Source organism: Pseudopodoces humilis, chromosome 24, assembly GCF_049639895.1.
Source record: "Pseudopodoces humilis isolate 2021_Gansu_Grassland_sample_001 chromosome 24, ASM4963989v1, whole genome shotgun sequence".
Classification (NCBI taxonomy): Eukaryota; Metazoa; Chordata; class Aves; order Passeriformes; family Paridae; genus Pseudopodoces; species Pseudopodoces humilis.
In genome coordinates, this window is record NC_142223.1 from 881,212 (window position 1) to 895,814 (window position 14,603).

The 14,603-nt window shown below is 51.7% G+C and overlaps 1 protein-coding gene across 1 annotated transcript in view; it reads left to right on the plus strand.

Moving 5' to 3' along the window:
* IGSF21 (immunoglobin superfamily member 21) overlaps positions 1–14,603 on the plus strand; it is a 34,755-nt gene that overhangs the window by 17,084 nt on the left and 3,068 nt on the right. The window contains exons 2-6 of the mRNA XM_005528247.3: positions 4,234–4,346; positions 9,418–9,539; positions 11,693–11,811; positions 12,986–13,101; positions 13,295–13,742. Coding sequence (XP_005528304.2) covers positions 4,234–4,346; positions 9,418–9,539; positions 11,693–11,811; positions 12,986–13,101; positions 13,295–13,742 — 918 coding nt within the window. The remainder of the gene's footprint in view (positions 1–4,233; positions 4,347–9,417; positions 9,540–11,692; positions 11,812–12,985; positions 13,102–13,294; positions 13,743–14,603) is intronic.

The window sequence follows — 14,603 nt, forward strand, 5'->3', positions numbered from 1 at the left end:
GTCTGCTCTCCTTAAATCCTGGGAATTGCGGGGTGTCCGCCAGTTCAGGGAGGGTCTGATTTCCTCTTCCCTCCCGGTTTTCCCATCCCATCCCAGCCCTGGCTTGGAAAAGGGAGGTGGAGGAATGGGAGGGAATTATGGATAAGCCTCATTAATCACTGGCTAATTAAAATGAGGAGGTGTTCGTGTTGTCACCGGCTCCTTGAGGATGCTGCGGATATTCCAGAGGGGGATGGAGCCGCTGGATCCCAAGAATCCGCTCCTCCGGCTCCATCCCGAGCTCCCATTCCGCTCGGATCTGCCGCCGCTTCCAAGGACCATCCCTAAAAGGATGAGGATGGGTTGGATTTTGGGGACATGGAAAGGGGGAAAATCCATCCTCAGCTGAGGCTGCCCCACCCTGGGATTTGTCCAAGCTTGGAGAAACCTGGGATAAAGGGAGGAGCTCCTGCCCATGGAACGGGATGAGCGTGAAGGTCCCTTCCAATCCAGTTCCAGAATTCCATTGGTTTGGAGTCAGATTTTTGGGAAGCACTGGGAGATGAGAAATCCAGGAATGACAGCACTGGGTGATCTCTGTGAAGAAATCCTGGATTTCCGTTTTGGAAGGAATTTTTTCCTTTTGGAAGGAATCCAAAGGGGAAAATGTAGAAGGGGCTCCCTGCGGTGCTGGGATTTCTTGGAAGGCTCCATCACTCCAAGGCTTTTCCTTGGGACATTCCCACCCATTTAATTCCCAGGAACCCCTGAGGGATTCCGGCCTCTTGTGCTTAATCCCTGGCCATTCCCATGGAGTGTCCAGCAGCATTTGTGAGCAGAGATCCCCACGGAATGCCGGAAAGGGCTGGAAACGGGATTTTTGTCCAGCATCCCACACTTCCAGGGCTGGAGCAATTCCTGCCTCATCCCTGGGAGCTCTTTTGTGATTGGAAGCGCCGAGCTCGTTCCGATGTTCTCCTTTATGGACGCACAACTCCCGATTTCAAAGGATGTTTCCTTTATCCCTCCCTTCCCCCTCTCCTCCCCCTGCTTCCCTTTTCCCTTTTTTTTCTAATCCCCCTCAAACTGGACGGCGCCAGAATTCCCAGCGATTGCCAGCAAAAATATCCTCTGCTCCCCAGGGTTGCCGTCTAATCAGAGGGATGAATTTCCAGAGGGCTGAATCCGAGCCGGGGGAGGCCTTCCCGGCTTTCTCCGGAAAAATCTCGGATTGAAAAGAGCAAAGGGGAAGCGGAGCGAGGCTGAGAAGGGAACGCTGATAAAGGGATGGCAGAAATTTGGGATGGGCTTCTCCTTTGGAGCCCTTTCGGAAGAGCTCTTCCCGCCCAGCCGTTCCCGTCACCGCCGCTTTGTTCTCCTCGGTCAATCCCGAAAAAAAAAAAACCCCAGGGAGCCGAGGGAGGCTTGGGAGCAGCGCTGACACCTCGCAGTTGTTCCCTGTCGGGAAGCGAAGGGAAGGGGAGGATGAGGGATGGGATTCACGCATCAGCCGCGGCCGAGCAGCGGGGTCCGGACGGCTCCATCTGGATTCCTGCTTGATTTTCCAGAGCCTGGCTTTGTTTTCCCGGTTTTCCCCCTCCCCTCCACACATCCTTGGCCGGCTCCTGTGGGGAGTCGGCATCTGTTTCCCTCTCCCTCCTTATTTTCTGCAACTTCTGGGTTTGGTTTTGCTCTGGATTTGAGCAGGGATGCTCTTGGAACATTCGGATTTTCCCTTTCCCGTCCCTTCCAGGCCCAGCTGGGGCTCCGGCATCGGCTCTCTGTGGGATCCTCATCCCAGCAGAGCAATAAATCCTGGAGCGCTGTCTTTTCCATGCAGGAAAAGCTCGGGAGCATCCCTGTGGTGTTTTTAGGGACCAAATATTGGGATTTAAAGCCCAGCCAAGCCAGAATTCCCAGGAATAGAGGCGGAAGCTGCTCCCAATGCCAGCTCCGAGTGGTTTTCCAGCACGTGGAGGGAGCAGAGAGGGGAAAAAATTCCCATTTTGGGGTTGGTTTTATTTTGGCCGCCCAGAAGATGGATTTGGAGAGAGATTTCCTTGGAAAAATGTTTGGATGGATGGGTTTTCTGCTTGGGAGTGGCCGGGGCCATCCCAAACTCGGCTCTCTCGGAAATGAAAAATCCACCAAAAATCAGGGAATGGTTCAAACACCACCAAAAGCCTCGGCTGGACTGGGATGGGGATGGATCCCTTTCACAGGGAAGTGCACCGGGCTGGGAGGGAATAATGTGGGGAAAGGGATGGAAAACACCTGGAAATGCTGCATTGGGAAATCCTGGATCCCACGGACAGGAGGGAAAATCCAGTCTTTGCTCTGGACAGGGATGGGGATGGTTCCACTTCCCATGGGAACTCAGGGTCTGGAAGGGAATAATGTGGGGAAAGGGATGGAAAACACCCGGAAGTGCTGCATTGGGAACTCCTGGATCCCATGGACCAGAGGAAAATCCCAATTCCCACCTCGGCTGGACTGGGATGGGGATTGTTCCGTTCCCCACGGAAGCGTGCAGGTCTGGAAGGGAATAACGCGGGAAAGGGGCTGGAAAACACCTGGGAATTCCTCTCTCTGAACTCCTGGATTTCCACGGACAGGAGGGAAAATCCAATCTTTGCTCCAGCTTTGCCCCGGCTCTCTTTAATCTCCCGTTGATCCGGGGGCAGGCGGGAGCCGCGATCCCAGCCGGAGGCTCCGTGGAGAGGCAGAGCTTTTCCGCACGCACGGAGGCTCCATCCCCATCTCCTTGGGGCGGATCCAAGGATTTGCTCATCCCCCCGCCGGTTTTCCGTGCCTGTTGCTCATCCCGGCCTTCGGAAATGTCAAAAGCCGAGCGAGGGGAATCGGGGCAGCCGGAGAGACCTCGGCTGCCCTTCCTCCCTCCCTCCCTCCTTCCTCCTCCTCCTCCCATTCCTGCCTTTTCCATCGGCACAGCCCCGAATCCAAGGGGCCCTCGCGCAGCCTCGGCAATCGCAGGGATTTAATCCCCGCTTTAGGAACAAAAATAAACCCTGGATGGGCAGGGAGAGGCCGGAGAGGCGCTTTCCCCACGGGCAGGGAATGTTGGCCAGGATTTGGGTGGGGAAAACCAGGATTCCGGGATGCAACATCAAAATTCCCTCACTCCAAGCATCACCTGGGGCTGAAAAGGGATTTAACCTACCTCCAGAAATTCCCAAAATGCCACTTTTTCCCCCCCCCCCCCGTATTTCCTTGTGCAGAGCTGTTCCTGCAGCCCCCCAAAAGCAGCACAAAACGGGATTTTCCGGGTTTTTTTTCCCGGTGTTCAATATTCCAGGCCACGCTGCCCTGCTGCCGCAGCCGGCACGTGTTCCCGGAGCGTGTTCTCCCGCAGGTCGTGCCTGGGATTTATGGCACAAACACCTCCGAGTTGTTTTACAAGGAATGCTGAGCCTCGGATCACCGCCCGGGAGGCACAAAAAAATTCCTGGGAATTCACCTTCTCCCCTCTCAGGGGGAAATCTCTGATTTCCAGCCCCGTTTCCAAAGCTGCTCCTGTTTCCTGGACTTTTTCCCGGCTGTTTTTCCGCCTGGTGTGAGGAGGGATTAAAAAACAAATGAAAAAATTTGGAATTTGGAGTGGATGAGGAGTTTTTTTTGGGATGTCCCGGTGTCAGACAGGGAAGGATGCCGAGGAAAGGCCGGGATTTGCCAGGCTCATCAATTCCCAACAGCGGCGGGAAAGGCAGGAAAATAAACCAGGAATGCAATTCCCTGCTCCTGATTTCCCAACAAATCGAGGGAAAAGAGGGAGAAAAGGGATGAATGGATCTCCCCAGGCTCCGATTCTTCCCTCTGGCTTGAGGATGGATTTGGAATCCGGCTGTGAGGAGATGGAATCCCGGATGGGGATGGCTCATCCTCTAGGGAAGCTGTTGGAGCCATTCCCATCGGGAATAGAGAATTTGGGAAGTTTTCTGGAAGCACAGGGCAGGGAATGGGGACAGACAACGGAGCCCAAGGCAAAGCCAGCAGTTTGGGGGGAAGGACGGGAATTTGCAGCAGGATTTTGGGAATTCAGGAAGGGATCTCCTTCAATTTGGACTTTCTGGGGATCGTTGAGGGCGGCCCAAATCCATCCCCGTGAGGGGACTCAGCAGGTCTTTCCCTGGCATTAATCCCTAAAATTCCTGGGAAACAGCGATTGAATTCCCGCTCCAAACTTCCCTGGAGCTCATCTCTCTTTTCCTGCCCCTTTTTTTCCCACTTTTCCAGGTTATCTGACCGTCAGCATCGAGCCCCTGCCCCCGGTGGTGGTGGGAGACGCCGTGACCCTGAAATGCAACTTCAAAACCGACGGGAAAATGCGGGAGATCGTCTGGTACCGGGTGAGCTCCGACGCCTCGGGAATGGGAATGCGGAGCCTCGGGAACAGAAGGTCAAGGCTGGATGAGGCAGGAAAAGCAGACGGAGCTCCGGCTGATGGGAATATCAATTCCAGGGAGGAACGAGGCGGCCTCGGAAAATGCGGCTGGGAGGGAGGCGGGATGGATTCGGGATGGTGGCGAGGACTCCGGGTGGATTTTTCCGGGTGTTTTGGGGTGGATGCCAGCTGGATTTAGGGATGGCTCGGCTGGGATGGGATTTGGAGGTCGGAGCTGAGCTTGGCACCGCTCTGCCAAGAGCTCAGCGGGTGGGAAATGATGGGAAAAGGGGAGGAATCAGGAAAATTTGGGATATCTGGGATTTGGGGCTCTTCATGTAGAGCTTTGGAAAAGAAAACTTTCCCTGTTCCCAAAATCTTTGGGAATCTGGGGTGTTGAAAAAGAGGGAAGCTCCTGGTTTTATTTGGGGATGGGGGAATTTGGACCCTGGTTTTATTTGGGGAAGGGGGAATTTGAACCCTGGTTTTATTTGGGAAAGGGGAATTTGGAGGCCAGGACTATTTGGGAGAGGGGAATTTGGAGGCCAGGATTATTTGGGAAAGGAAGGATTTGGATGTTGCTTTTATTTGGGAAAGGGGAGCCTCATCCCATGGTTTCATTTGGGAAAGGGGGAATTTGGAGGCCGGTTTTATTTGGGAAAGGAAGGATTTGGAGGATGGAGCTGCCCCTGGATCATCATTCCCAAACCTTGATCCAGTCTCAGTTCCACCAATCCTGAGCTTTCTCCAGAGAAATTTGGGATAAGCTGCCAACCACAAATGGCTTTATCCAAGGAAACCTGAGGTTTTCCAGGGAAAACTCCTGGAGGAGGCAAAGACAGCCCTGGGTGGTGCCAGATGGAGCAGCTGGGAATATTTTTCCTTGGATTTCCCATCCTGTCCTGAACATGGAGCTTCCCTAATGCTCCCCTCCATTCCCAGGTTTATAAACAGGGAAAGGATGGATACAAATCCGGCTGTTGGAATGTGCTGCGTGCACAGGAACATTTCCACGGAATCCGGGATGGATTTTCCTATCATTATTCAAGGATGGATCCCTAAATTCCGGACAGGGGATTCAGACAGGGAATGGAACCCCAAACCTGCCCCGAACCCAAAATTCCAGCTTGGGATTGGCTTCGTCTCCCTCTTACTTGAGGCAGGAATTTTTTTCTGCTGGTGCCGCCATCTCCACCAGGTTTTCCCTTCCCTTTTCCACTCGGTAATATTGGATTAACCCAATTTCCCGGGAGCTGGGGCTGGATTTGCATAATCCCCCCTGCGAGGAGGGATGCGGGAGCGTCTGCTGCTCCGGAGCCAACGATGCTCCGAGAAACCTCGGAGGGAAAGGGAAGGGCGGAAATATCCCAGCTTTTCTTTTTATCCCCAGAAATCTCCCCTTTCTCCCAGAGTTTTTCACCCCTCCTTCCCTCTTGCTCCTTTCCCAGGGAGCTTCCCGGGTTTGGGAAGTCAGGATTTTTGTGGAGCGTCTCAGGGTTTGCCGAATTCCTGATTTTAAGGTTTTTTTTCCTGGTTTTTCTCCCTGTCTTGTCTCACTCCCGGATTTTTGCAGCTTCCCAAAGCTCCAGTGGCAGCTCCGGGGTGTTGGAGGTGACGGATGGATCCGCGAGAGCCGGGGCGGAGCCACTGGAGCTGCGGAGTTCGATTTATTCCGCTTGTAAATGGCAGGAATGTGGCTGGATTGGGGTCACGCCGGGTTCCTCTTTCCCGGGATTTATTGGACAGGAAGCAGAGGGAGCTCCGGGAGTTTGAGGGATCGGAGCTGCTCCAGGGAGACGGAAAAGGGGAGAGAGGGGAAAAGTCAAGGGAGGCACTTCGGTGGGGAATGGAGTTGGGAATAACCCACGGGATAGATCCATAACCCCTGGGATGGATCCATAATCCATGGGGTGGATCCATAATCCATGGGATGGATCCATAACCCTTGGAATGTATCCATAACCCCTGGGATGAATCCATAACCCTTGGAATGGATCCATAACCCCTGGGATGAATCCATAACCCCTGGGATGGATCCATAACACCTGGGATGGATCCATAACCCTTGGAATTGATCCATAACACCTGGGATGGATCCATAACCCACGGGATGGATCCGTAACCCACAGGATGGATCCATAACCCCTGGGATGGATCCATAACCCCTGGGATGAATCCATAACCCTTGGAATGGATCCATAACCCTTGGAACTGATCCATAACACCTGGGATGGATCCATAACCCACGGGATGGATCCATAACCCACAGGAGGGATCCATAACCCCTGGGATAAATCCATAACCCTTGGAATGGATCCCTAACTCCTGGGATGAATCCATAACCCTTGGAATGGATCCCTAACCCCTGGGATGGATCCCTAACTCCCGGGTGGGTGATCCCATCAGGATCTGTGCGCTCCGAGGCCGAGCGGCCTCATCCCAGGGGTGAAACCCCACGGAGAAGCCCCAAACTGCAGCAGCAGCTGCAATTCCAGCAATTCCCCTGGATCCCCCAGGACAGGGACAACCCTTTCCTCCCAGCGGGAAACCCCTGAGCTGCCGGAACACCACCAATTTCAGCATTCCTGGGATGAGCAAAGGGAATTTTTTCCCGGAATAAACAGGAACACATCCCAAGAGTGGAGGCGTTAATTAACATCCAACAATCCCAACACCTCCGGAAGGTGCGATGTTCCCGGGAACAGGTGCGAACGCGGATCCGAGCCTGGAGAGCTCCCAAAGAAGCCTCGGCAGGAGAGGGGGGGGTGGCGGAATCCGCTCGGAATGAGGCCGGGAACAGTTGGGTTCCTCGGTTCCCGGGAGCTTTCCACGATAATGGGTTTTCCCCGATTCCTGATTTCCCTGATTCTCCAGGGAATGGGGAGGAAAAAACCTGGAATTTTCCAGGATGAGGAGTTTTTCCCATTGGTTGTGATTCTCCGGGGAATGGGCAGGAAAAAGTGAAACCAGGAGTTTTCCAGGATAAGGAGTTTTTCCAAGGAATGGACAGGAGAAACCTAAATCCGGAATATTCCAGGATAACGAGCTCTTCCCGGTGGTTCTGACGTGGACACTGTGCTCCCCCCCAAACACCCGGAGAGCTCCAGGGAATTTTCCCTCTTTCCAGAGCAATTTCCATTTGCTTGGAGAAAGGGAATCCATTGATCCACCCTCGGGACACGGAGCCTGGATTGGATCCCAATTCCAACCCCTGCATCCCGCATCCATCACTTCCCAACGGTTTTGGATCCTTTGGGCATCCTGACGGAAGGCTCCGGAGCTTTTAATGGATTTTGGGAGCAGCAGAAGTTCATTTGAAGGGATTTTGGGATTTGATCGGGTCACCGTGGAAGGGAGGGCGGCAGGCGGGAGCTCCCTCTGGAATGGCTGAGTTTTGTCGGGAATGGGATTTTTCCTGGGCTTTATGAATAATGCAGGAAGCGGCGCCTGGAATGTGCTCCTGTGCCCCTTCTCCCAAAATTCCTGGATGTGGAGACGTCCCCTGGGACAGGAACCATGGGATGCTGCTCAATTACCCTCCTTTTTTGATTCCCAGCAGGAAGCATTGGCTTGCAAATTCCTACGGAGCTTCTCTTCCCAAAAAATTCCCTGGGGCATGGATAAAAGGCTGGAATTAGGGCTGATCCCGGGAGAGGGAGAATTCCTGATGAACCTTTTCCTGGGAGCCTTTAACTCCCTGGAATTCCCTCAGGGCTGTGGCTCTTCCCATCGCTCCAAATCCATGCGAGGATTCCCAGAGGGTGATTCCAGCAGCATTTTCCGGCATTTTCCCACTCCTGCCCTTGGATGGATTCGGGTCCACACCTGTCCAGATGTGCCGGGAAAATCCCAAGGCTGCAAATTCCCAATCCATGGGTGCCACCTCCACCATTCCCAGCATTTCCCACCCTAAAAAAATCCTTAAAATCCCTTTGGGTTTGAGGAGAAACCTGGGAGCCGTTCTGGGATGGAGGAGGGATCCAAATCCAAAGAAAAACCAGGAAAAACCCTTGGAAACTTCCCTGAAAACTTCCCGAGGCCAGAGATTTACAACTCTCACCATTTATTCCGCTTTTCGTTATCCCACATCCGTGCCAGGGTGGAATTTCTTTCCCATAAAAGTCTCAGACTGGGATAATAAATTGGTTGAGATTTTTTAGTGGCCAATTTTTTTTTTCCCTCCTTTTCCGCCATAAAAAAGCAGGAAAAGGGGAAATCAGGAATAACAGCAGAATTTTGGCCAAGTGTTGGGGGGGGATTTGGGGTTTTGTCCTCAGGAAATTCTAAATCTGAGGAATAAATCCCAAAATCTTCTGCTGCTGGTCCTGGCTTATTTTAAAAAATGGGAATTTTCACTCTCTTCTGGGAGCCAGTTTAGCCCCAAAATTCCCATTTTCCTCCTTATTTTTCCACTAAAACTTCTCCTCAAAACAGGGAAGATCAATCCAGAGATGCTGGGAGGCACAGGGAATAAACAAGTGCTAGAAAAAGACATTTTGCATTTCAAAACAACAATTCCCAGCTAGAAAATGGAAAAACAGGATAGAAAACGTGGATTTCATCTCGGCAGGGGCATCATAAATCCAGAAATTCTGAGCTGAAAGATGCTTGGATTCTGTGGATAAACATGGAAACCATGAGATAATAAAAATTTTTAAATTAAAAAAATGAAAATAAAATTCTAATGGAAGTACTTAAATGCACCATGTTAAGATATTAAATACATTTAATATTCAATAATTAAATTGTATTCTTATTAATTAATCATATTAAATACATGAAAAATGTATTTCATATTTAATCGAGATTAAAATTCCAAGAACTTTATTCAAACCTAAATAAATACCCAAATACCAAAAATAAAAATGATATTAAAATGCCAAACAGATCGATCCAGATCAAAATAAATACATTCAAATTTAATCAAATCTATTCAAATCTCAATTTATTCAAGTGCTCCCAATAAAAACCCTTTGAAATATTCCAAAAGGAGCTCAAAATTCCCAAATCTGGGACACTGGGATTGCTTCCCCCAGGTCACTGACGGCGGCACCATCAAGCAGAAGATCTTCACCTTCGATGCCATGTTTTCCACCAACTTTTCCCAGATGGAAAACTACCGGAAGCGGGAAGACCTCGTTTACCAATCCACCGTGCGGTGAGTCCTTTTTCACTATTAATGCAAATTTTTAGGAATTTTTTTCCTTATTTTTGGCCCCATTGAAAAGATTCCAGCAGAACCCGCCTCTATCCAAGGGGTTTTCCCATTTTCCTGATGTTTCGCAGGGAAAAGGTGGGAAAAATGGGGATTTTTGGAGGTGGGAATGGGGATAAAAATCCAAAGCTTGGGAAAATCGGGAAAAACAGATCCATATTTATTTATAAAACAGGCACGGGAGCATCTCCTTGCTTTTATTTCAAGTGGGAATCACTTCCAGAATTCCAGGTTTATTCCTGATTCCACACCTGCTCTAAAACTGACACTGGAGCTTGGAAAAAAGGTCAGGAGAGGCTTCATCCAAGGGGAAAAAAAAACCTGGGATGAAATTTTCCTTCCTCCCGGTTTCTTTCCATCCTCGTTTCCTTGGGAAATGAGAATTTCCTGATCGGATTTTCCCAGTGGGAAAAAATTCCGAGGAAAAAGGCGAGGAAAAGCTTCCATTGGCTCCAGCGTGTTTTCCTCCCTTTCTCCGCACCTTGTAGAACGAATGGAATTTGGGAGCAGAAAATTCCCCCGCCCCAGCACCAGGCACATGAGAGCCTCGGGAATCTTTGGGAAATCGGGCGTGGAGCCGGGAGATGTTGGCGGGGAAAGGGTTTTCAAGCCATGGCATTTTTTTTCCAAGGAAAACAGGATCTGGCCTGAGGAGGTCATTCCCAGAGCCGGTTTCCTAGGGATTGGTTTTTTTGGGAAGGTCCTGACCGATTCGGGGCTCTCCCGAAGAACTGGGGCAAGCCCGGGAAGGTTTTGGGGATGGATGAAGCATTTCCCACTCCAGGCTTTTATTCCTGTTCATTCTCCTTCTGTTCTCCATCTATTTATTCCCTCTTTTTTTTGGGAATCTTTGCCGTGGTTCAGGTACAGCTGGAGCTTTATCCCGGGAGGAGCTGTCCTTATCAGCATTATCCCAATCCTTTTTCAGCGTTATCCTGGTCCTTATCAGCCTTATCCCAGTCCTTGGTCCTTATCAGTGTTTTCCAAGTGGAGCTGGTGTTATCAGCTTTATCCCGATCCTTATCAGGGTTATCCAAAGTCCCTATCAGCGTTATCCCACTCCTTATCAGTGTTTTCCCAATTCCTTATCAGCCTTATCCCAGTCCTTGGTCCTTATCAACGTTTTCCAAGTGGACCTGGCGTTATCAGTCTTATCCAGGTCCTTATCAGCGTTATCCCAATTCCTTATCAGCGTTATCCCAGTCTTTATCAGCATTATCCCAGTCCTTATCAGCGTTATCCCAGTCTTTATCAGCATTATCCCAGTTCCTTATCAGCGTTATCCCAGTTCCTTATCAGTGTTTTCCCAATTCCTTATCAGCATTATCCCAGTCCTTATCAGCGTTATCCCAGTTCCTTATCAGTGTTTTCCCAGTTCCTTATCAGCGTTATCCCAGTTCCTTATCAGCGTTATCCCAATTCCTTATCAGTATTTTCCCAGTTCCTTATCAGCGTTATCCCAGTTCCTTATCAGCGTTATCCCAATTCCTTATCAATATTTTCCCAGTTCCTTATCAGTGTTATCCCAATTCCTTATCAGCGTTATCCCAGTCCTTATCAGCTCCTTATCAGGGTTATCCAAATTCCTTATCAGCGTTATACCAATTCCTTATCAGCGTTATCCCAGTCCTTATCAGCGTTATCCCAGTCCTTATCAGCATTATCCCAGTCCTTATCAGCATTATCCCAGTCTTTATCAGCGTTACCCCAATTTTTTATCAGCGTTATCCTGGTCCTTATCAGCATTTTCCCGCTTCACTGGGAATTTGGGATTTGCTGCTTTTCTCCCCATTTTTGCTGTGCTGGGGAGGCCCGGCAGGGCCAGTGCCGAGGTTTTCCAAGGTTTTCCATTGGCACTCCATGGGCGGGTGAATTCCATGGCCATGGATTTGTGCTCCCATCCCCGTCTCCTTCCAATAACAAAATTCCTTCCCCACGGAGGAGCTGTCAGTGCCGGGGAATTCTGGCTGCTAAAGCATTCCCGAGCTCCTCCCGCAGCCTTTGGAATTATTAAGAGTTTATTGATCCCTTTCCGGGCGCTGAATCCCACGGGAAAACGGGATGGGGATGGGGTGAGCGCTGTCCCTCCTCCGCAGCCTTCCCGAGGTCCGGATTTCGGACAACGGTCCCTACGAGTGCCACGTGGGGATCTACGACCGAGCCACGCGGGAGAAGGTGGTGCTGGCCTCCGGGAACGTGTTCCTGAATGTGATGGGTGAGCGCCGGATCGGGATCCGGGGAAAACCAGCGCGGGGTCTCGGGGAGCGGGAACAGCAGGGATTGGGATTGGGATCGGTGTGGCATCCCCAGGGGTAGGAATGGGATGGGGAGGGGGATATGGGATGGGGATATGGGATGAGGATATGGGATGAGGATATGGGATGGGGATATGGGATGGGGATGGGGATGGGGATATGGGATGGGGATATGGGATGGGGATGGGGATGAGGATATGGGATGGGGATATGGGATGGGGATATGGGAGGGGGATATGGGATGGGGATATGGGATGGGGATATGGGATGAGGATATGGGATGAGGATATGAGATGGGGATATGGGATGGGGATATGGGATGGGGATATGGGATGGGGATGGGGATATGGGATGAGGATATGGGATGGAGATATGGGATGGGGATATGGGATGAGGATATGGGATGAGGATATGGGATGAGGATATGGGATGGGGATATGGGATGAGGATATGGGATGAGGATATGGGATGAGGTTATGGGATGGGGATATGGGATGAGGATATGGGATGGGGATATGGGATGGGGATATGAGATGGGGATATGGGATGGGGATGGGGATGAGGATATGGGATGGGGATATGGGATGAGGATATGGGATGGGGATATGGGATGAGGATATGGGATGGGGATATGGGATGAGGATATGGGATGGGGATATGGGATGGGGATGAGTACAAGGACAGGGGTGAGGGTGAGGATGGTGTGGGGAAAGGGATGAGGATGCCCATGGATATGATGATGGGGATAGGGACATGGATAGGGACAGGAGTAGCGATAAGAGTTGGGATAGGAAGGAGAACAGGGAATGGGATGAACATGGGGAAGAGGATGGCCATGGGAATGGGTGTGGGGATTGGGATGGGGAGAGGGAGGAGGAGGAGGAGGAAGAGGAGGATCCCACAGGGATAAATTTGGGGATGGGCAAAGGATGGGGATGAGGACAGGACAAGGACAGGAATTAGGGCAGGGAATGGATTGAAGGTGGGGATGGCGATGGGAGCAAAGATGGGCATGGGAATGGGAACAAGGATGAGAATGGAGGTGAGGATGGAGATGAGGATGAAGATGAAGGATGAGGATGGGATGGGGGTTGTTGAGGACTCCATGCTGACCTCCCGGCTCTGCCCTCGCAGCTCCCCCAACGTCCATCTCGGTGCTGGCCGCGGACACCCCGGCACCCTTCAGCCGCTACCAGGCGCAGAACTTCACCCTGGTGTGCGTGGTGTCCGGCGGGAAGCCCGCGCCGCTGGTGAGCTCCCGGTGGGATCACCCCTCCCTCCGACACATGGAATAACCAAACCCCATCCTCCGTAAAACCCGCCAGATCCATGTGCCGCTCCCCAAATCCCATCTCCCCACGGAGAGACGGCGGGAGGGAATTCCATCCAAAGGGATGCTGGGGACGCCCCCGCCGCACTCACCGTCCCTTTTGTCCCCTCCAGGTGTACTTCAAGCGGGACGGGGAGCCCATCGAGGCCACCCCACTGCCGGAGCCGCCGGCCGGCGCCAGCAGCTGGGCCCCCCGCAACCTCCTGCACCGCGACCTGGACGACACCAAGCTGCCAAAATCTCTGGCGGCCGACGGCGAGCCGGGGATGGGAAACCCCTTCCCCACGGTGGATCCGCCGCGGGGGCTGGCGGCCGAGCGAGATTCCGTGTCGGAAAGCATTCCCGAGACGGTGGTGAGCCGGGAATTCCCGCGCTGGGTGCACATGGCGGAACCCATCTATTACTTTCGGCACACGCACGCGCCCGTCAGCGACGGCACCGTCGAGGCCCGTGCCACCCTCACGTGGACCCTGAACCCCCAAATCGACAACGAGGCTCTGTTCAGCTGTGAGGTCAAGCACCCGGCGCTCTCCATGCCCATGCAGTCCGAGGTCACGCTCGGTAAGCCGATGGATTTGGGGCTTTTCCCGGCTTTTTGGTGCTTTTGTACATTTTTGAGGGATTTTTATAATTTTATAATTTTTTTTGCTTTTCTCTTTGCATTTCTTGGCTTTTCTCTTAATTTTTTAGCTTTTTTTCTCCATTTTTTGGCTTTTCCCCCCTCCATTTTTTTGCCTTTTTTCTTCATTTTTTGCCTTTTTAATATTTTTTTTTCTTTTTCCACAATTTTTCCCTGTTTTCCTTTTTTTTTCCTTTCTGTTTTTGGCTTTTCTCTCAATTTTTTGGATTTTCTTTCTTTTTTTTAATTTTTCTTTCTCCACCCCAGTCCAAGGAGATCCAAAGACATCCCGTGGCCCTTACTGGCCACCACAAAGCTCAATCCAATGGGAATTGCCAGGGAGGGAATTCCCGAGTTGGCTCCAGCCCGTGGAGCTGTGACAGGTTGATGGGATTGAAGCCAGGGAATTTGGCTCCCCACATTCTCCTGGAAGAGCAGAAGCTCCTCAGGTGACCGTGGGATCCATGGATCCTTCACCATCTCCTGCCTAGGGCTCCCCTCCCCAATCCTGGCTCCCGCTGGAAGAGGCTGAGCTCTCCACGGGGTTTTCCAGCCTCGGGACATCCCTCTGGAAATGCTCCCGGGCCAGGTGGAGCAGCCTGGGCTTTGCTCCCGGCCAAGTGGAGCACTTGGCTTCTCACCATCTCCTGGAGAGCTTCTCCTTGGCTTCCCGACGTCTTCGCTTTTCATCTCTTCCCCAGCATCCAAAACCTATGGAAATCCTGCACTTTCCCACTTCCTGGAGCTCTTCGGGTTTAGATCCAAGGCCAAGACCTCTCGCCCAGGAGGTCCAAGACCTGGAT